The 22,758-nt window shown below is 37.4% G+C and overlaps 1 protein-coding gene across 1 annotated transcript; it reads left to right on the top strand.

Annotated features, from left to right (window-relative positions):
* Positions 1-19,153: 19,153 nt before the first annotated feature.
* Positions 19,154-21,773, top strand: spag8 (sperm associated antigen 8; the record flags this gene model as incomplete). Its single annotated transcript, XM_084415383.1, has 6 exons — positions 19,154-19,289; positions 19,457-19,616; positions 20,106-20,151; positions 21,184-21,298; positions 21,490-21,552; positions 21,642-21,773. The coding sequence occupies exons 1-6, from the start codon at positions 19,221-19,223 to the stop codon at positions 21,771-21,773; spliced, it is 585 nt and encodes a 194-aa protein (XP_084271509.1). The 5' UTR covers positions 19,154-19,220.
* Between the last annotated feature and the right edge of the window lie 985 nt (positions 21,774-22,758).

The raw sequence follows: 22,758 nt of genomic DNA on the forward strand, positions 1-22,758 counted from the left end.
ATACTGTAGATCCCAGACCCACTGCCCACTCTGACCCTACTTAATTTTCTTTCCCAACCCACCCATGTTTAGCTCGTGTTTTTCCCATGTCTTGGTTTGGCCAAGTGGACCCAATATGTATTTCCTCATTCTGAACCCATGTAGAGACATAGGTAAGTACTACCTTGGGGCCATTTAGTCTGCCTATATGGGACTGATTGTGTTTGCCCATGTCCTACCCATATGGTTTATCCATTTTGAATCCATGCACTCATTTACCATTTGTTACCCAACTAGAACCCATATAGGGACCCCATCTGTGTCCGCTCATGTAGGACCTATTTGACCCAAGTAGGCCCAGATAAGATGGCCATTCTGGGACCATGCCCACTTGGTACCCATGTAGCCCAAGCATAAACCATGTGGGCCCACGTATACATGTTGGCTGGGTAGTAATGTAAGTCGCGTTTTCTATATAAAATAACTAATCATCAATTGGTAAAGTCATGGCGTCACAGCAGCTTCTGTCAGAAACTCTGGTTCCCATACAAACAGTTAATGTCCTGAAACTGGTGCTTTGGACTGCACACGCGAATTGGCTGTACTTAATTGAAACATTGACCAGTACCGAATTTAGTTAACAACCAAATTTATATATATTTTTAATACACCAAAATTCCAAAATTTGTATTTTGATAAGTCAAGTCAAGTCACCTTCACTTATATAGCACTTTTAACAATATAGATCACTTTACAGTGATAATAGGAAATTAAAGTAACAGAGATTGTTTTGGCTTTACAGCAGCTCTACAATAAATATATTGTCCAGCTAAAGTTAGTTTTGATTGATTCACTTCCGTTGCAAAGATCAGTAGTTATTAGAGGCCGCTAGCAGGACACCGTTCTAACAGAAAACCCTTAATGTGCTCCAGCCTGCTCATCCGCACGACAGTGCCTGGCGACTGGAGAACGCAAACCTTGAAATAAGTTTGAAATGTGAAGAATTTTGAAAAAAAGTTTTGAAAAAAGTTATCTCTGCGCAAACTTCAAAAACGTGGACCTGTGAAAACGGTGACGGTGTGCACATGCGTATTACGTGTTTAGTCTATAGGTATGTGCGTTTGAATATATGTGCGCAGGCGTGTAGTTTTTAGTTTTTTCTGTGTGTAGGCAGATGTTGATTGCTGTGGGTCATTGGGATATGTTTGTTTGGAGAAAATCCTGAGGAAAAATCCTCATATAAATATTTGTCCATTAACACTTGATTTGGTTTGACAACAAACAGAATCTTCCCATCCCTAACTCCTTTTGAGTTCCATGAAAAAAAAGTCAGATGAGTTTTAAGAGACATGGGAAGATGACAGTTTCAGTTTAAAGAAAATGGATTGGACTGACCACATTTACACATGTGAATGTGTGATTTTGTTTTAGAAGTAAATTGATAAAACACTTCATTTGACTTCCCCGATTTAATTTCCCCTATTCTCAAAAATCTGTGCAATCTGTCAGGATGTAATCTGCCATATCCAGTTTACCCAGTCTTTTGTTTCTTCTATCTTCTGTTTTTTAGTCTACCTCCAAAACCCAAAGGATCCACTTTGGTTTTAAAAAAGATAGTAGAACTTCTTCCAGTCTTTGATTGGCTTAGTCATTTTCTATAATCAAAAGCCATGTCACATTGTACTGTGCAACCGGAAATGTCAAAAATAATAGGAAGCAAGAACGCTAATAGGACAACTAACAGAACAACTGAATCTAAAGTAAGAGGTTATTCAGCTGTGCAAAGTATCTGGCTCATCTCACAGATGAAAGACTACAAAAAATGTAATATACAATTTTAAGGCAACCCTTTTGTATCAAGGACTACAGAAACAATCAATTAATAGTACAGAACATATGTAGAGCAATATTTGTCTCCATAAATACCCCATAAAGACCTCTTGCACATTTCAGGAAACTAAACATCTTTCCTGGGACATGTAACATCTAGTTATTCTTTCTAATTATTCTTCTAAATGTACAACACCCTCCCCAATAATGAAATGTATGAAATATATATATATATAAAAAACATATCTCCTATAAACATTAAAGGTCAATTTGATGTGAATCATCACTACATAATTTCCTTACTCTGTAGTGTGTCCACAGTATATCGTTTGACCAAACAATCATTTCCACTGAGGTGGGCAGAAAGAGCAATGGTGAAACAATAATGAGGTTTGGAACGGTGGGAATACTGCAACCACAGCTGGGATAAGAAAGGCTGATTTCAAACAAAAGACCTAAATGGGAAAGCATTCTGGACTGGTTTAGTAATATGCAAACAAGCTCATCTGGTTAGTGTTATGCATCCTGGAACTAGGTGGGTGAATTTTACAACTGGATTGTCTGTGGGCTCTAATTGTTCTTTCCTCTTGTTTTGGGGGGATTTTGAACAAACCTGGACTCCTTGTCACTAAATTTCCTCTCCCTCTCTCTTCCGTGCATGGCAATATGATGAAATTAACGTCCTCACTCAAAATGAATGGAGACAAAAAATATAAAGGAATCTTGAAATTTGATTGACTGAATTGCTCTTTGTGGGATAATTTGCAAAGATAATGCTATGGCCTTACTGGTTAAGATGCAGGAAACACATTATTCTCTTGAAAAAAATTCTAAAAAAGACACTGTGTTTGATACACATGTAAGTAATACCTCAACGAGCGGTGAGCTATTTCTTTTCTAAGTGATAGAATTTCTGCTTTTGGCCTGTGAAAATTGAAGGAGGGCCAGAATATCAGGGGATTAGCTCTTTTGATCAAGGGATAGTCCATTCAAAAATGAAAATAAATAAATAAATTATAATTCTGTCAAAGAAAACTTTCACCCGCATGTCGTTCCAAACCTGTATTGACTTTCTTTCTTTTGTTGAACACAGAAAAAAAAAAAATGTTTTGAAGAATGTTGGGAAAACAGTTTCAGTTCCCGTAGACTTCCGTTGAATGGACAAACAATACATCGTTAATGGGAACCAAAACAGTTTGGTTATCAACGATCTTAAAAATGAAAGCTTTAGCATAAGTTCTGCTGGGAAGACTCAATTACTACATCACCTATTGCCTTCACTTCTATCCAATCATATTCTTATGCTCATTGTATAAAAGCTCGGTACTTACACATGTTTGAGTTTGCAGATACTGAAGCGACGATTACCCCCATCCTCCCCACCACCACCAGGATGGTCCTGTCCATACCTCCCGGGGGGGTCAGCTGCGCCCCTGCCTTCGTCTTCAGGCAGGAATTGCAGATCCGATACCCTCGGATTATGTACTACGGACGGGGCCTATGCCAGATGACTTTGTATATTATCAGCTTGCTGAGCTGTCAATAAATGTGCGGTTTATTGAAATAATTCTCCTGAGTCTTTCTGGTAGAACTATATTCTTTTGTGTTAAGCAGAAGAAAGAAATGCATACAGGTTTGGAATGACATAAGGGTGAGCAAATGATGAGATAATTTACATTTTTTGGGAGGAATATCCCTTTAATAACTTCTTTTGTTGGACCGTTGTCCCTGGCAACCAAATATGCTGTGCTAGTTTGATGTCTCTCATGAAATAAATTACATAAATTAAATTACATTTAATTAAATTACATAAAATAAATTATATTTTATAAATGGATTTTATTGTTTCACTCTTGTTTGAAGCCCAGACTTTCAGTTACAATCTAATAAACATAAACAATTTAAATATGTATTGTGTGAAAAATTATGTATATCAATTTTTACACAAATAATGACTATACCAGTTGTGGCATAATTTCTGCTACAACCAACAATTTGACCCTAATAAAGTTTGTTCAAAAGCTACTTGGTTATCAAGGAGTCAACCATGTCAGTGAAGAGCATGCTTGCAATAAAAAGTAAATTATGAACAGAATATTTCTTTATTGTGCATCTTTTATATTCAAGCTGTTGTAAGACCATAGAAACCAATCAAGAAACCCTATAGCAAACATATTGCTATACTATACCCTGGCAACCGCACTCAAAACCCTAGCATGGTGGCAGGTTTTGCACAGACAAAATATTCTTCAGGATACTTAAACTTTTAATTAAATGTGTCTCTACATATTGTTATACTTATTCTTTAGTGATTCTACCACTTTTTTTAAATCCTGAAATACAGGTCAGTAATTTAGAGGCATTATTTCAAGTGCTATGTGTGTATAGTTTGTGCACAGATCTGGCGTTTGGGCAGTTTTGTACAACCATTATTTTAAATTACTTCAGATCCAGACTGGATTACCCGGAACTCAATGGCAATTCTGATTAAAGTTAAAGTGGCAGATGTTGATTGCTGTGGGTCATGGGGATTGTTTGTTTGGAGAAAAACCTGAGTAAAAATCCTCATATAAATCTCTGTGCATTAACACTTGATTTGGTTTGACAATAAACGGAAATCTTACTACAAGCTCACTGTGAACCCTGATTAGGAAAAGAAAAGAAAAGGAAGCAGGAAGCAGATAAATATAACGGATCTTCCCTTGACTGTTAGTGGAAAAAACAATGAGGCCCAAAAAATTCACTGAGACTGTGGAACCAAATCATGATGACAGATAACTGACAGAAACTAAACAACGGCACCATAGCTTTCATTTACTTGGAGAAACTGGAAAAATGTTTCTGAAGATGAGGTTTGCACTGGCCTCACACAGCTCTATTCAGCTCAAACAGCTCAATTCAGCACTGTTTCAGAAGATCATTTCTAAATGCGCTGAAGCTTGTCACAATGTGTCTTTATAGTACATGTGATGCTTATTAACTACATGCAGAAAACGAAACCACAAATGAACGACAAGCATCACAACAGGCTTCCTTTTACACCGTTTGTATTTACATAATATGGATGCATATATGAATCTCTTCACAGTGGCATGTCTCCATGTTATTTAGTGGGGTTCTATAAGGCGTAGTGAAAAAAAGTATACTTTATTGTTTTTGAAATATATTCCTGTCACGGCTCCACCAGATCTACAGACTCCACCCACTCGTTCACTCTCCCCTGATTACTAATCACCACACCTGTACCTCGTCACCTGTTCACTATATACATTCACCTGCACCATCATTGTCTGATCTCGTCTTTCCATGGACACACAGACTCTACCTCGATCCTTACCTGTTCCACTTACCTGCCATCCTTGTCTTCCGATCACGTTCCACGAACCTGCTATCATCGTCAGTGACTCTCATCCACGTCTGCCATCAGCCTCGTTCTGTTCTCTACCTGTGAAGGACAATACTGTTATTCATCAGCTAAGTTCCATTCAACTATCTTCATTGTGTTCAACTTTACATCTGCTGGTTTCCGTGCTTCTGTTCATAATAAACTTCAGTTACATTATACTCACCTGTCTGCTTCATCACTCTCCGTGACAATTCCCTTTTTCTATAGTACATTGCAAATATACTACCAAAAAATTGCAATATCTTTAAATATGTTAAAATTAGCATCATACTTCTACCTATTTTCACAATACAACTTTTAACACACTTTAAAATAATTGTACTTTAGTATTTTCTAAAAATATATTTGATATATTTTAGTGAAAATTCTGTTTATTTTTTAAAAGTGTGTTTATTTGCATTTTACTTAAAAATATATTGGTAACACTTTAGAATACTGTTTCTTACTTACTGCATAACTAATAAGGAATTAATGAAGAACTACTAGGTAATTCTTTATTAACACTTAAGTCACTACTGTTAACTACTAAGGAAGATGTTTTAAGTAATCAGTATGTAATAGAATTTTATGATTGAAGTATCAGTTAGTTAATCAATAACTAATGAATTTTATCATACCTCCTGAAGAACTGCTATTAATTATCTACTAATTATCTACTATCTACTTACTGTTTCAGGTTATCAGTAGCCTAATTCCTGGATAATTATTTGATAATTCTTTATTAATTACTAATGGGTTCCCTATATTTTCACTTTAGAATACTGTTTCAGGTTCTAAGTAATTCCTGCAGAATTATTTGATAATTATTTATTAATTACTAAGTTCCCTATATTTTCAGTTTCCCTCAGTCGTTGCCTCAAATACATGAATTGCAATGGCATTCTATGTTGAGGAATACAGACACACAGTACTAGCTGTATATAGATTATAGAATATAAAAAATCTAAGGTTAGTTATGGCAAGGCATCAAAAGTGGGGTTCCTTTCTGAAGTTGATTTCTTACAGAATTGAAACCACACAGGCAAAAACCTCTGACATTTATATGTATTTGTTAAAATTGTATTTTCATAAAACTACTTCTAATAACATAAGGAAGGTTGCAACTCAATGTAGTTTTGTATGACTGTTCATTAGTTACTTAGTTATTTGGTAACACTTTATTTTGATGGTCCCTTTTGAACGTGCTGTTGACTATAAGTAACTTTGCAACTATATGTCAACTAACTTTCATTGGAGTATAAGTAGACTGTCTGCTTAATATCTGCAAACAGTTTATTGTGATGGTCCTCCAACAGACACTCTACTGACTATAAGTAATTTTGCAACTACATGTCAACTTAATCTAACCCTAACCCTACCAGTCTATTAATACTTAACTAACACTCTAATGAGAGTTAGTAGACATGTAGGTGCAGCGTTACTTATAGTCAACAGAACGTGTTAAAGGGACCATCAAAATAAAGTGAAACCAGTTATTTTTCTTGAACCTTAATTAGTAGATAATTAATAGTGGTTCTTCAGGAGGTATGACAGAATTCATTAGTTATTGATTAACTAACTGTTACTTAACACAATCATAAAATGATATTGCTATCACAGTTCAAAAAAGACCCAAAAGTGAAAGCTGGTTAACAGGTTTATTGGAAATTAGAATTAATGGCAACACAAACAAGCTGTCTGCCGATCACCGGCCCCCTTGTTTCTGACGCAGAACAGGATAACGAAACCCAAGGACCAGGCTGTAACCAGGCAGGATGAAAGGCACAGGTAGTTGCGGTCAGGAAGTGCACGCTGGCAACGACAAGCACAGACTCCACTAGGCGGTAACCGCAGCACAGACTATCAGGCTTGACTCAGGATAGCAGGTGAAATCTCTCATCTGACACACACACACAGACATTCTTGTACATCTATCTTGATGAGGACATTCATTGACAAAATGCAATCTCTAGCCGCTTACCCATCACAACTAAGTGCCTAACCCGAACCCTTACCCTAAACCTACCCTTAACCTAATTATAACCTTATCCCTAAAATCAAGTCTTGACCCTTAAACAGCTAAAGGGGTCTCAGAAAGTGAGGACCGGCCAAAAAGTCCTCACTTTACTCTCTTTGTCCTCACTCCAATGGTCTAAAACTCAAACTGGTCCTCACAAAGATAGTTGTACAAGAGTACACACACACACACACACACACACACACACACACACACACACACAGGACAAGAATAAGCAGCAGTAATTCTCAAAGATGATGCGTCTGTAACGGGCATGAACGAACAAACAATAAACCGACAAAGAAGGGAAAAGAACACGAGATCTAAATAGCCAGAAAATCAGGGCAAAGGGGAAACAGGTGTGAGAAGAGCAGGAGCGCGAACGCTGATTGAGAATGAGCTCAGCTGTGCAAGAGCGCACGTGAAGGAAAGGGAGAAGAGAAACAAGCAGAGGAATCAAACTAGACTCCTGACAATTACATACTGATTAGTTAACAACACATCTTCCTTAGTAGTTAACAGTAGTGAAGAAGTAGTTAATGAAGAATTACCTATTAGTTCTTCAATAATTCCTTATTAGTTAGGCAGTAAGTAAGCAACAGTATTCTAAAGTGTTACCGGAATTACTATTCAAAATCTTACAAAAATCTCAAAAGCTTATAATGACTTCAGTCAATATTAGTTATCATGTTTTTCACTTTAGAATACCGATCCAAATTATTCCTTTAGTTCCTAGTTCCTTTAGAAGGATGTGGTAACACTTGAGTCATTACCTTTTATTATAAATTATGCATTATTCATGTCAATTATGAACCTGTATAGGGACGTCACGCCATTTGGAGCAGCCATCTTGACGGAATAGAAAATGCTAAACCGCTGGTGATAATACAGCCAGAGACGGGCTCTGATACAGCTCGTCGCGAAATATTCATCTATTCTTCTATCATGCCCGAGCGATGCTGTGAATGTGATACCGATAGCCTGCTAAGCTTGTGTATGCTTTTAATGAAGCTCCGGTATAGCGTGATGGGAAGTGAATAAGGTAGCTGTAAATGTCACCGAACTCAATGTCAGGAAGTTTTTCTACACATAAAATGTATGTTTCTATGCCTGTAAAAAGAACTTGTGGTGCATCATATGGATCTATGATTCCTAATTCCTTTATCTTCCTCTTGTATATTTCTTTTTGTGATGACATGACGTGAACAGTTAGCTGACGGCCGCTGTGCTAGTGGTCAGTGTTCGTCTAAACCAGTGACCACTAGCACTGAAGTGTGTGAGAACAAATGAATAACATCAGTGTGAACCACAAACATTTATTTATTTGGATTCATGGTGCCTTCACGTGCTATGGTAATTATGGTAAATACCAAAAGCCGACATGGAAAATGCACATGAACACCCCCTCATGTGGTATTTTCCACTGGGAAACTCGTAGAATATTTTGATGCACGAGTTGCCGAGATGAGATAACCTTTGACCTTTTCAAAATGGCGGAGAGCAACGCAAGAGTTGTGAATACTGTTAGCGGATAGTTTTTGTAGCCTATACAATGTTGTGTCATTAACGATTGTAATATAATGCGTTAACACTCAATTTTCAACTTCGCCGGAATTTCCTTGGTTCATATTTAATCATTTTATGTCATGTTTTCTTTTTTTTAATTATTAATTATGTTTTAATCATCAGAAAGCACCACATTTAGTTTTTTTTTTGTTTTTTTTGTAAAGATAAAAATAAAGATACTCTACTGACACAGACCTTGCGGGTACTACATTACGACAACAAAAGCACTTGAACACAACACACTGGTAAATACCAGTTCACAAGTGGAAAATATCATCTTTTCCATAGCACGTGAAGGCAGCATCAATACTTACATTTTAATCATTCTGTGTCATTTTTCAATGTCAACCTTTTCTTTATTTACATGTACGTTATTGATTAAATAGTCTAGCCTATTTAACATCGTTACAGGCACCTCACGAGCATTCATTCATTCAACTATTTTAAAAGACTGGAATAAACACCAGCACACACAAGCAATCTTTTTATAGTCAATTTAATAAAAAAAATGTAAACCCAACAGGTATGAAATGTCAGAAAGAGAAAAAAACTGTTAATGGGAAGACGAGCATAGGACTGCTGCAGCTTAGTGGATATATATTTAGCCTATTTATTATTCAGATTTAACAGTTGTAAAGAAAATATATTTATAGGAACATTTCAGCAGGCTCAAGATAATTAATACAGTGACCATTATATTATTTTAATCAATTCGCAGCCATAAAACATGTGATAATCCGCATTCTCATGTATGTAGGTGCGCTGAAGTATTCCGTCAAAATGGCTGACACGCGGCTAGGGGTCACATGACTGGGAGATCCCTATATAGTTCTCTGGGAGGTATGAAAAAAATAGTAGTTACTGATTAGCTAATAGTGAACTACCACATTTAACTGAGTGCTATTACTAACTAATTTGTTAATCAGAGTTTCTTGTTAGTTAGTTACTAGAATGGTAATATGTTTTACTCATTTGTTCCTGTGTAGTTATTCATTAATGAAGGAACAGTATTCTAAAGTGTTACCGTAATTCCTTCCGATGGATCTGGTAACACTTTAATCATTAGTGTGTTCCCATGATCTTCATTTTAGAATACTGATCCAAATCATTAGTAGTAGTTCCTTTAGAAAGATGTAGTAACACTTGAGTCATTACTATCCAAAACCTTACAAAAACCACAAAAGCTTATAATGACTTCAGTCAATATTAGGTAGTTATCAAGCTTTCACTTTAGAATACTGATCCAAATGATTAGTATTTCCTTTAGAAGGATGTAGTAACAATTGATTAATTACTAATGAGTTACCATTACCTTATATTATATATAATGCATTATTAATAATAATTATGAACCTGTATAGTAGTTCTTAGTAGTCTTCAGTGAGGTATGAAAAATAGTAGTTACTGATTAGCTAATAGTGAGCTACCACATTCGACTGAACGCTATGATTTACTAATTTGTTAATCAGAGTTTCTTGTTAGTTAATAGTAGTTACTACAATGTTAATAGTGCGTTACTCATTTGTTCCTGTGTAGTTATTCATTAATGAAGGAACAGTATTCTAAAGTGTTACCATTATCTGCACTGTTCACACAAGTATGAGGCATCTCTGCTTACTTTGGCTAAACAGAAATGTGTCCCTTTGCAAAATCAAACTCTGCAGAGCTGTGGCCCTCCATGAATTGAGTTTTGCACCCCTGATATGATTTCTAGAGATGATATAAGCAGAGTGATGTAAGCTTCATTATGATTGCATCATCCATTCATTGTTTTGCCTAAAAAGCAAGTACTGTCCAAACTTATTCATAGATCCAGTCAAATATGTATTTTAATCATTTCTGGTTTAAAACACCATCCCTTCCCTTTATAACTCACTTATTCGCTGCCATTCCCAAGTCAATGGTCTTAATACTGACCAGACAGCATATCTTGGAAACTAGAGTCAATCAACCATTTTAAGCATAATTTTCAGTGACCCAGAATTAGTAAAGTTGGTTACACTTCATTTCGATAGTCCACTTTAGACATTCTACTAACTATATGTAACTTTGCAAATACATGTCAACTAACTCTCATTAGAGTATTAGTAGGCTGTAGTAGACTGTTAGGTTAGGGTTAGGTGTTAGGGTTCGGGTTAGGAGAATAAGTTGACATGTTGCCAAGTTACTTATAGTTAGTAGAATGTCTAAAGTACACTATCGAAATAAAGCGTTACCATAAAGTTTGACTATATTTATTTCAGAAGCATTTTGGCAGTAGACCAGTGTTATAATAATTCAAATATAAATATATGTTTATCACCATCCAATGACAAAACACCTTAACATCGCATTAACCATTTAGGATGCAACTAGACTTCCACTGAAGGAGGGAGACATATCTAGGAAACTAGATACTTTGGGTCGGCTTTTTTTTTTTTTTTTAAGCATGTGTGTAACTACCTAGCAACCTCCTAATGTCCTAGTAGTTATATAACAACACTATGGCAATGACATAATGTGTTTTGCAGGGGCAAACACTATTCACATTTTCTTCTGAAAATGTAATAATCTACTTTGAATGGCTCATTTGTCAGATAGATTTGTTGGTTGTGGAGGTTTACAGGTACAGACCCCTGTGAATCAAGGCATGTTATGGTTACTGTTGTTACAACATCGTTCAGGATGTTTAAAAGAGTGTGTGTGTGTGTGTGTGTGTGTGTGTGTGTGTTGTGTGCGTGCGTGCGTGTGTGTGTCTGTCTTGGGCAGGTGTTTGTGGGTCGGTTTTTGGTTATTTAAGGACAGCTGCAGGCCATATGCTCATAACAGAGCTGTTTCTACAACTATAAATTGAGGATGGAACAGTTGAAGAATTTTAACCATGCTTCGTTTGTCTTTATCCAACTGGACTGTAACCCTCCCCCTCTATTGAAAATAACTGGAAGCAGGGCACTGCAATCTGTTTAGAGATCAGAATCTCATGTTACTGATTATAATGTAGATTTTAAAGGTGAAGTCTGTAATTTTTGTGTTACTAACTCCACTAAACCGTCATGTTCTGTGTAAGGTTGTCACCACCAAAGCGATGCAACAACACATACTAAGCACAAGTATGTTGCATATTCCATTTCCTGGTCTTTAACTTAATGCACAGCTATTTTTTATGATTGTTTCAAATTAAACAAATACCAGTTTGTCTTTATCTGTTATTCTTTCCCTGGGACCCTGAGCACTCACTGACCGCAGCTAAAGGTGTTTGTGTGCTATAGAATCGCCCAGTTAACAGTCTTGCCACCACACCTCACCATCCCGACCAGAGAAAAGAGTCTCCGAGGTCGTAGACTCTGCTCTGAAACGTGCACTCCAGCTGATTATACCAGTAGCTGCCAAGCAAAGCACAAAACCCTGGCTCAGGGGCTGGAGGAAAGGCAACTTAGCCTCACTTGGAGAGGAGACAGTGCTTCTCACATAACCTGAGCCACCACTCGGCCCACGGCTGCAGAACTTTGTTAAAACAACATGAAGAAGCAGGCCGCACCATCGTCCGAGCTAAAGTGTTATTCCAGCTAGGTAAATAATAGAGCTCCCTTTTCCGTGTGATGAATTGCACATATTAACAGCCACAAATTCAATTATGTTCCTGAAATTCTTGTATGGCAGTTTGCTAAAAGCCAATACGGATAGAAATGAGCAAACTTTTATGTTCAGGTTTTATTCACTTTCTGATCATATTTGAAGACACAATAAGCAGCCATGTCCATCAAGGGTGAAAGAAAGTTATGTTTATAGGGGGTATATTATGTATATGTACATGTTTTGACAGCTCTTAGTAGTTTGCTGCCTTAGCTGGGATAGGGACCACATTTTATGATTCTTCAATAATTGTGACAGTTTTGACATCTCAAAATCTATGAAATAAAAAAAAAAAAAAGAGCAAAGTAATTTACATGTTCTGCCTGAAAAGGTAACACAGCGGTGTATAGTGAAGTTGTAAAATACTTTTCCAAGATTTAGGTTTTCCAGTTTGCTCAATAATGTTTATGTAACCTTCATCGATGGAATCCAGAGACTCTAAAATCAAATAGGAGGCATATTCAAAATAAAATGTCCATTCACATTGATGGAAACTCTAATGCTCATTTGGTTTTGGTTAATTTTACGTTGGTCTGATGACTCAGCACACTAAGAATTGTTTGTTGTAAAAATGTAAACAGAAAAAGTCCTTAAAGTACTTTAAAAAATATTCAAATTATGTTTTTTTGTGGATGAAGGAATGTCTATATCAGAATCTATCTAATCATGCATTTACTGTTCCATTACTGTAGATTTTTAATTAGACTTATAGCCTTTGCCGTCAACAACAAAAAAGCTTATGAGGCTATTTTGCTACCATAACTACGCACAAATATGTGGTTAGTTGCATCATTTCTGCTATCTGCGATCCTATCAAAAACAGACTTGCAACCAAACTGGTAGCTGCTCTTCCAGCAGGTAGCCTTTTTACACATACACATACACACACACGCACACACACACACACTAAAAAGGCTACCAGCTTAAGTTGTATTTTCCTGCAAAAATAAAAATAAACAATCGAATTATAAGCAGTCAGTGCTAACAATTTATCTATATGAACTGTGGATTTTGGTCAAACATTGTTGTGGATAGTGTACTCAAAACAAACACAAGCAGGAAGCAACAAAATCATTCACATTGCAGCTGTTCCATTGAACAGCTGCAATGTGAATGATTTTGTTGAAAAAAATTTGTTGGGGGCATGTCAATTTTACAAATTGGTGGTTTTTGGAACCAAAACATATTTGAAGCAAATATTCAATGAAAGGCCAGCTCATTATAGTTTGACACCAGAGAGAGTTGAGTTTTAGTCAAGACAGAGACCTGAAGATGATCTGAATGATTCAAACAGTGTAAATAAGATTTCCTTTGTGGTGAATGAAGCCTAGTTTTATGTCAGTGTCACACAAAGCTTTGCAGCGCACGCGTACACACGTCACTGTGCTACAGTTCAAATACTTGATAGCACAGCGGATCATATGCACTTATCAAGTCCAAATGCTTGTCTACTAAGCACTGCAAAAAATGTCAAGTCAAGTCACAATTATTTATATAGCATACAATACAGATTTTTAAAGCAGCTTCACAGTAATAAACAAGAAAATAAGCTGTTAATGTTTCAGAATTCATCAGTTATGACAGTGTTCAATGTTGATTAAGTTGTTGATCAAAGTTTATCAATTATTAAATTGAAATTCAATTCAGCTATAAGCATCACTAAAGAATGCAATAGTGTATAGTAAATAACAGTGTCAGTGTTATAAGTTAGCTTCATTAGCTTAATTCTGTTCATCCAATTTTGTTCTCATCTGATAGTGTCAGTGCAGTTCTACCAGAAAGACTCGGAAGGCGAGATGATATAACAATGACACTTATTAATTAATAGACCAGAAAATGAAAACAGAAATATTGGATTGTAAAGTTCTTTGGCGCACGCACCGTCCGTAGTTCAAATTCGGAGGGTAACGGACTCTGCATATCCTGGCTGAAGATGAAGGCAGGGGCGCAGCCGACCCCTGGGGAGGTATGGACAGAGACCATCCTGGTGGTGGTGGGGAGGACGGAGGTGGATGTTTGCGTCGTCATCTGCGAACTCAAACATGTGTAAGTAACAATCTTTTATACTCCAAGTTAGTGATTAGATAGTGATTAGATAGACCAGAAAGTAATGAGTGACGTAACATTGAGTCTTCCTGGCAGAACTTTACACTAAAGCTTTCATTTCAATCAGTAATATCATTGAATATTAATTGTATTTTAAACCCCAACTGATCAAACCCCAACTGAGCAAACCAAGGCTTTTGTCTACAAAAATTTCCTTAAATTCATTATCTATAAAGAAATGTAATCATATCAAAGGCTAGGCAACCACAAATACCCATGGCAATCAACCAAAACACACTAGCACCATGGTGGTGAGTTCCCTATCAGTCGCTCACGTTCGACGTTACGTCGACGTGTCAACGTAATTGGGGAGCCCTATCATCTTCGAGTGTCTACAGAACGAGCCAATGAACGTTGGCGTGCGTGAATCGCGTCACGCGCCCCGCAGCACGGGTATAAACAGGAAGCGGGTGCACGCTCTCATTGTCTTTCACTTCCTGTTTGACTTCAGAATTCTACAAGACTCTAATAGCGTTGAAGACTCTCTGCCTTCAGTGTGACGGAGCGATCAGCGAGTAGCCGCGAGCTCAAAGCTCAACAACTGCGGTCAACAACTTACAGAGCCTGTGGACAGGCTGCTTCCACCCTCCATGCCATGTCGCTCTTGCAGGTCCACCAGGCCCAGGCGCTCATGGACATGCACGAGGGTGGTTCTGACCCAGAGCTCCTCCGGGAGCTCCATGCAGCAACTGACCTGACGAAAGAAACCGCACGTTCCGTCGCTCAGGCGATGTCCACCTTGGTGGTCCAGGAACACCACCATTGGCTCAACCTGGCAGATATGAGGGACACCGATAAATATCGGTTCCTGAATGCCCCTCTTTCCCAGGTTGGGTTATTCAGCGATGCGGTCGAGAGCTTTGCCCAGCAGTTCTCGGCTGCCCAGAAGCTGACGGAGGCCATCCGGCACATCCTGCCCCGGCGGACGGGTGGAGGCCGCAGACCCTCTGTCTGCTCGTCGCCGAGGTCGACCTCCTGCGGCGTCCTCCGCTCCCGCTAAGCCACCGCAGTGCGCCCGCTTCCTGTTTATACCTGCGCTGCGGGGCGGGGGTGAGGCGCGTGACGCTATTCACGCACGCCAACGTCCATTGGCTCGTTCTGTAGACACTCGAAGATGATAGGACTCCCTGAAGTGATCCCAATTACGTCGTCACGTCGACGTAACATCTCCCTAACCCTCCTTCAGGGAACGAGGGTTACATTAGTAACCAAGTTTACTAATAAAACGTAAAACGTTTTGTAGGACAAGCACCACTAACAATATCTTCAGAAAATGAAAGTGGTTTTATAAAAGAAAAGCCAAACACTGCTTTTCACACACAAAATAATTACAAGCAGAGTGAGGATTAGATTCTTAGAAGGAAAAAATGTATTATCGAGCAGCTTCTGTAAGCGGTGAATGTGTGTGTGTATGTGTGCAAGTGTATATCATTATACATCTTCATGTGTGACACTTCCGTGCAAAACACAGAGCTTCTAACAGGTCATGGAAAAGGGGAGGGGGTCAGGTGATGAGCCAAAGACTTAATCAGCATCTGACTCGTCTCTCCATAAAGCGAAGGAAGAATTAATTAAGGTTGGGTAAATCTGATCCCCAACCAAATCCTGCCAGCATGAATGACCACACACAAGACACACTGTGAATTCTGGGTGGGGAAATGTTGTTTTAAGCCCCTGGAGCTGTGAGTGTTAGAAACAGTGCCGTTTGAGAAGGTCTTGCACATACTCTTTGGCTAATAGACATGCTATTTTTAAACCAGGGAAAATAGTAATGGCATTGTGCTTTGGGAGAACCTTGTTGCTGGTTTAGGAGGACTGACGTTTTTGAATCTACTCAGTGGCCCAGAGGTTGCTAGTGATTTGTTGACAGTTCTTGAGAACATGGCTTATAGGCCAATAGTATGATAGATGTTTGGAAACTTGAAAAAGTTTGACAATACCAAGTTTGTCAAGTCTTGAAAGTACTTTCCATTACAACACACAAAGCTTCTAAAACTAGTCTGAATGTCTCCCATTACAGTACGTTGTCAAAGGTTTTAATCCTATAGGCAAAACAATTATGCAAATGAAATTTTCAGCATAGTTTGGAAACAATCCTAAAGAGATCAAATAAGAATCTGCTAAGATACTGAATAAACTGAAATTGTGCATATTGTTTTATCCAGTTTGACTTTATTTGATTCTTATTTGATCTTGTGTACCATCTCGCATAGGAAAGAAAAATAAAAAAGTGTTTTTAATATCTGAAACAAAGTTGATAAATTAAAATAAATTATGTTTTATTAACAACGTTCGGGAGGAGCACATTCAGATAAACCTAATTAGCACGAGAGGAGGTGTATATGTATGTATGTGTATATATATATATATATATATATATATATACACTGTATATTGATCACTAATCTCTATCCCACAACAGTTTTCCAGCATCCCTCCACCACCCCAACTCCTCAATCTTAACTATTTCCTATCCCAACCAGAAATGAGGGGTGTACTCTGGGTTTGGGCCAAATTCCGAGCTCGGAGCCCTCTCCACGGACAGCACGGCATATATGCCTGCTTTTTTCTGTATCCGATTATATGTAAGGGTGAACTGTGAGAGTTCAATGAAGTCTACAGAGCAATGGAAGATACAGCAGTTTTCATTGGTATTGGCTAGTTTTCCTATAATCTGTTCTGACTTTTTTTTTTTTTTTGGTTGTCTTATAGGTTGTGAATATTCTTATCCCACTATTTTGTATAAAATCCATATATCGGTCACTGAGTGGCGTTAAACATTTGTGTTTTTATTTCATGCTGGTGAAAGAGGTTTTTCATATCGCAGCAAGACCTTTCTCAATTGTTCCCTCCAGCTGGTAAACATATCTCTCACATTCCTCAAATACATGTTAAGAGATTTCAGTTAGAATCCAGCTACAATTCTCTCTTTGGAACAACCTCTGTAGAGAGAGCAATAGATTGTTAAAACTGTGGGCAAACACAGACAGTCTTTCTCAACTCAGGCACAGCAAGATCTGACTTTTCACATAATTGTGCCTTAGGGAAAAGTACAACTTTCAGCTTCATTTTAGCTTTTCATATGAATCTGAAAATATGAAAGAATCAAACCCTAAATGTGTCAGGGTTTCATTGCGGTCTTCTAAAGTTCTGAATGAGATACTGATACATTACTCTTAGCTCTAAACATAAAAAATAAAATAAAAAAATTCACCAAGCATGAGTTTTTGTAATAAAACTCAGTTCAACAGTCTGAAGCCCACTGGCTTGTGGTTTTGGGGATGAGTTTAGAGAGAGCACTAATACTGGACGTTCAGCACAGCATTCATAAACTGTATGAAAGTGACTTAGAATGCACCAATTCAACTTTCTCCAAATGATTCCAGATTATGCAAGTCCTATCCATCCATCATTTGGGGAAATACCTGGCGACATCCTCATTTGTGACATTACATTGAGTGATGTATTACATTGGTGTATTCACCATACACCAATGATTCCATTTCAGATGTAAAGCATGTAGAGTACAGACAGGCAGAAACAGATAAGGATAGACAAATGTTGAATAATGAGAGGAATTACTTGTAACTTGTAGTAAAACTATTTCATAAAAATAGTTGTATGGTTTTGTGGAAGAGAATAGTTTTAGGATTTCATTGTTTTACTCATGTGAATAATAGACACTTTCGGCAGCTTGGATATAGAAGATTAGCATTCCTGAAATGGTACATAAAATAATTAATAACAGAGTGTATTTTAAATCATATTTTTCTCTGGTTAATGTAATTTATGGACATTATAGGCAGAGTATTATGGATCTTAATCTATTTAGGTGTAAGACTTTGGTCTAAGGTTTTTTGAATACAGGATTTGGATTTAGATTTTTTAGTTTAGTTTATTTTTTTATTGGTTGTATGTACATGAGAATATAAACTAAAAATGACTAACTTTGACTAATTTTAATTCGTAATTGTAACTAGCATTTTATGTAGGCTATCCTAATTAAACACAATGAAATAATATAGCTAGCCTACCCTTTTTGCATAATTGTAACAAAATTATGTGTTGGTTTGAAATGACACCAACAATAAATACACCACAAAAAATATTCTGTTTATATTCAAGTGGAATTTACCTTGATGTTTCATCCCAAGCTCTTCATGAACACTGCCTAATTTTGATAATACTTTATCAGAGGCAAAATTATGCCACAACTGAGGGACAGTTGTAATTTGTAATATATATATATATATATATATATATATAAAATATATAGTCCCAATAAATAGTCCATATATATATTTTCACACAGTAACAATATATAATGTATATTTCACACTTTATTTATGTTTCCATGGTTTTAAAATAATGAAATAAAGTGTAGGTATTAAGGAACAATGGTAAAGCAATAAAATGCATAGATCATTTAAAAAGTAGCACAAATAAACGACAAGTTAAAGACAAGTTAAAAGGCTTTATTTATTTTATTTTTTTAATGAAATTGGTAAGATAAAAGCTAATAATTATTTGATACAGGCCAAGCGAATTTAGTTTGTATACGTTACCATGGCAACAGCCGCGCAGTCAAGCAGCGCTCCCAAGATCTGTGCTGAGCTGACAAGTGCAACAGTAGGCTACTTATCACAAGTCAATTATATTACTGGAAGTCTTTTCCCTGGCCGTTGCTTATCAAACAGCGTCATATCGGAAACAAACACGAGTGCAATGACCTCGGAGGCTAATGAGGAAAATAAACCGGGTGGAAGGTGTTTACTGGGAAACTGGGTTGAGGAGGTGAGTTTCGCACACTGCGTGTGTAAATCATACTGCAGGCTGAAACTTTAGCAAAATGTTGCTTGTGATACTGGTATAATTCCATGAACATATTTTCTGCGCTTTTTGTCTCATCATATTCCACCTAATCAATGACAGACACTTACACTTTCTTTCATGCGCTTCAGAGGGCTACTGCATTGCTCGACATGACCGAGCCTAGATCACACGTTCATAAGTACGGACACACAGGGATTCTTACCATGGACGTGGCTGCTGAAGTGCAGGGGATTAGTACATTCAAAGCAGCCTTCAGTGCTCCTAAAATCCTTGGGGTGCGACAAAAAGGTATATATTAATTAAATGTTTTGTTTTTAATTTGCTAGAAATACTTTCATACGCCATGATGTTTAGGCCTAAGCAAAATGATTCTCGACAAAACTTCATCTAGCTAGATAGAGTTTATGACACGTGATGACACGTGAAAATTAGCAGGATAACGTTAAATGAGTCAAAAAATAAAATAATGAAATTTGAAACACATGTGCATATCACACATAAGTAAAAATACATAACGTTAGCTGGTCTGCATAATACAATCTGGTTACTGACAGTTCTGTGGTTGTATCATCATGGGTGTATTTATTGTACTCTTTTTATTTAAAAATGCATGTATTTTCATATTATTAAATTCATTTGACTTCTAAGTTATTCACAATAACTTTCTTCAGATTAGTCCACAGAGCTCTTTTCAAATAAAAGTTTTTCAAAAAAATAAAAATTCTGCTCTGCATAAATCTTTTTGTGGTTCAAATCAAACTGTGGTTTTCATTTTAGGAAGAAGAACTGAACTTTTGGAAAAAGACCTCATCAAAAGGATAAGGTAGCTAAATAAACAAGCATTTACTTTAAAATGTAATGTTTGACGGCATGACAACAGTAAAACACAAATTACATTTTATTGTCCTCCCACATATCTTGTTTCGTGTGTGAATAGAGGAAACAGTGGGAGAGGAGTGATGTAAGAATGTTTGTATCATGGTTAGATTCATAGTTCAATTAAATCATTTTTATTTTTATTTACCATGCAATTTTATGCTTCATTTTTAATGTAACCTTGACAACAAGTCTCTGACCTCAGACAAGTGGTTGCAATATTGTTTTTAAATAATAATAATAATAAAAAAGACAAAAACGGGAAATATTACTCTGAAGTGAGACAGTACCTCATACCCATAGATTTGGTATTGGCCACCAGGACAGAAAGCTAAATGTGGGCAATTCTACTTACCATTATCCTAAGAACTTCATAGAAAATGTCCCATTATCATCAGGAAGTTCACATTGAACTATTTTAGCTAAATTGCTTCACTTTCTAGAGAAGCAGTCAGTGGATCTAAAGGTGAATGTGATACACTGTACAGTTGCATTTACTACTTTATTTATGAAATTCTAACCATAATGTACAAATATTTAATCTAGTTTTTGGCATCATATTTAATTTCTTGTTTTTATATAAGGAGTTGGCTTTTCTTCTATGTCAGATCACTGTCCCTGTGAATAAATACAAGACAGACGTGCCTACATATATTTCAATCTGTTTTGTTTCAACCATCTGTTGATTTGGAGTGATTCCTTCTTCTGCTCTTAGTCATGAGTTATTACCTCATCATCTTCAGACATAATAACGACTGTATTTTGCAATATTTGAAGTAGATTAGCCTTATTAAACATTTAAAATCAATACCAGGAAGTCAAACATTTCTTTAAAACTGGGTGTGAAGGAAAGAAGGCAGCATGAATGGGAATGCTAACAGATAGCTCTCTCTCTAGGTATATTATAACTCCCTGATTAAATTTACGGAAAAAATTAGCCACAGTTTTTTTTAGCTTAATATTTTAATCTGTTTTACAGTGATCAAATACATGCAGAGCTGAACGCAGCTCCTCCAGCCCCTGAGTTGTGCTCTGTGACCAAAGCAGACTTCAAAGTGGAGGGCTTCAAGTCTGTCCGCGCACCACTCACCATGGTCAGTTTCAATTTTAGGGAGTAATATTTGAAAGTCTCTTGGGCAAAGCATTTCATTTTGAAGTGACAAAAAGGTCTATGGTAAATAGTTTTAAGACCTGTCAATCATTTTGTCTTTGAACATGTACATTTGCGTGTGTGTGTGTGTGTGTGCCTTTCTCTTTTGGTATTTAATCTGCTTGTCTCTCACAGGATCATGATTACACAACTGAGCAGGCCATTACATTCTGGAGTGATAATTATCAGAAGATTCAGGTAAGCATACAGTGAGATTTCAGTGAATACATTTATTTATTGCAGTTTTGTAGAGGTTTTATAATGTTGTTGATGTTTTCTTTTCACAGGGCATGACAGCTGTTAAAACTAAAGATAGTCCATTTAAAAGAAATGCCACTTTTAGTACACCAATCGGTGAACAACTTGATCAGCTGGACGACACAGTGCTGTACCCATCAGAAAATTATGCTAATTTGTGAGAAATAAAAAATGTATACATCATCATTTCATAATTTCATTATCTCCTGTTAAATGTCTTCATTTTAGTTAGTTTTGGGGTTTATAACCATTTTAAATCACAAATAAACAGCTCCCTTTCAGTCAAGAACGTCAGACGTAGTCGACGTCGACTGAATGGGATCACGCTAGGGAGCCTATCTTCTTCGAGCATGCTTGAACGAGCCAATGGCGACGTGAATTGCATCACGCACTCCACTCCGCGAGACGGGTATAAATACGGAAGCGGATGCATACACCATCTGTCTTTCGCTTCGGAGCCGATCGTTCTTCACGTCGATGTCTCTGAAGAGTGTACTCGTTGTACTCTGGCGAGTGTGTCGGTGCTTCTTCTAGGAAGACTCTCCCAGCTGCTGGTGATTCTATAGCGCGAGTGCAGCGGTGATCGCGAGCTTTGAGCTCTCAACTGCTGTTTTAACAGCATAAAATTTCTGTGTTTGTTGACAGCTGGTTAGAGGGCGGAAAATTGAGTGCTTCACTGTTTCAGTTCACTGTTCAGTGTTGCCGCGGTCATTCCCCTGTGTGCTCCGGCACTGGTGATGGGTCCCATTTCCTGAAAGAGCAACACGGGTGCGTTTGCGTCTTTTTCAAGATGCCTTTCCACCCGTGCGTTTCTGGATGCGATCGTTCCCTGTCCCCCCATATGGACGGTCACAATGGTTGTATCACGTGTTTGTAATATATATATATATATATATATGTGTATATAATGTATGTGTATATATGCAGCACGTTGAAGCAGCTTTTGTGGATAGTTTATGTTCTCATTGCGAGGATATGACTATCGCGGTGTTGAGATCGAGACTCTCCTTCATGCGTGAAGCTGGAGTCCCCTGGGAGTGCGTGAAGCTGGAGTCCCCCCTGGGTGCGGTTCGAGGACCCGGTCATCTGCCTTCTCCCGCATCCCCTGCCACCCAGTGGAGTCAGGTAAGTGTTGCACCGCACACT

Source organism: Rutilus rutilus (genome assembly GCF_951802725.1).
Source record: "Rutilus rutilus genome assembly, chromosome: 7".
NCBI lineage: Eukaryota > Metazoa > Chordata > Actinopteri > Cypriniformes > Leuciscidae > Rutilus > Rutilus rutilus.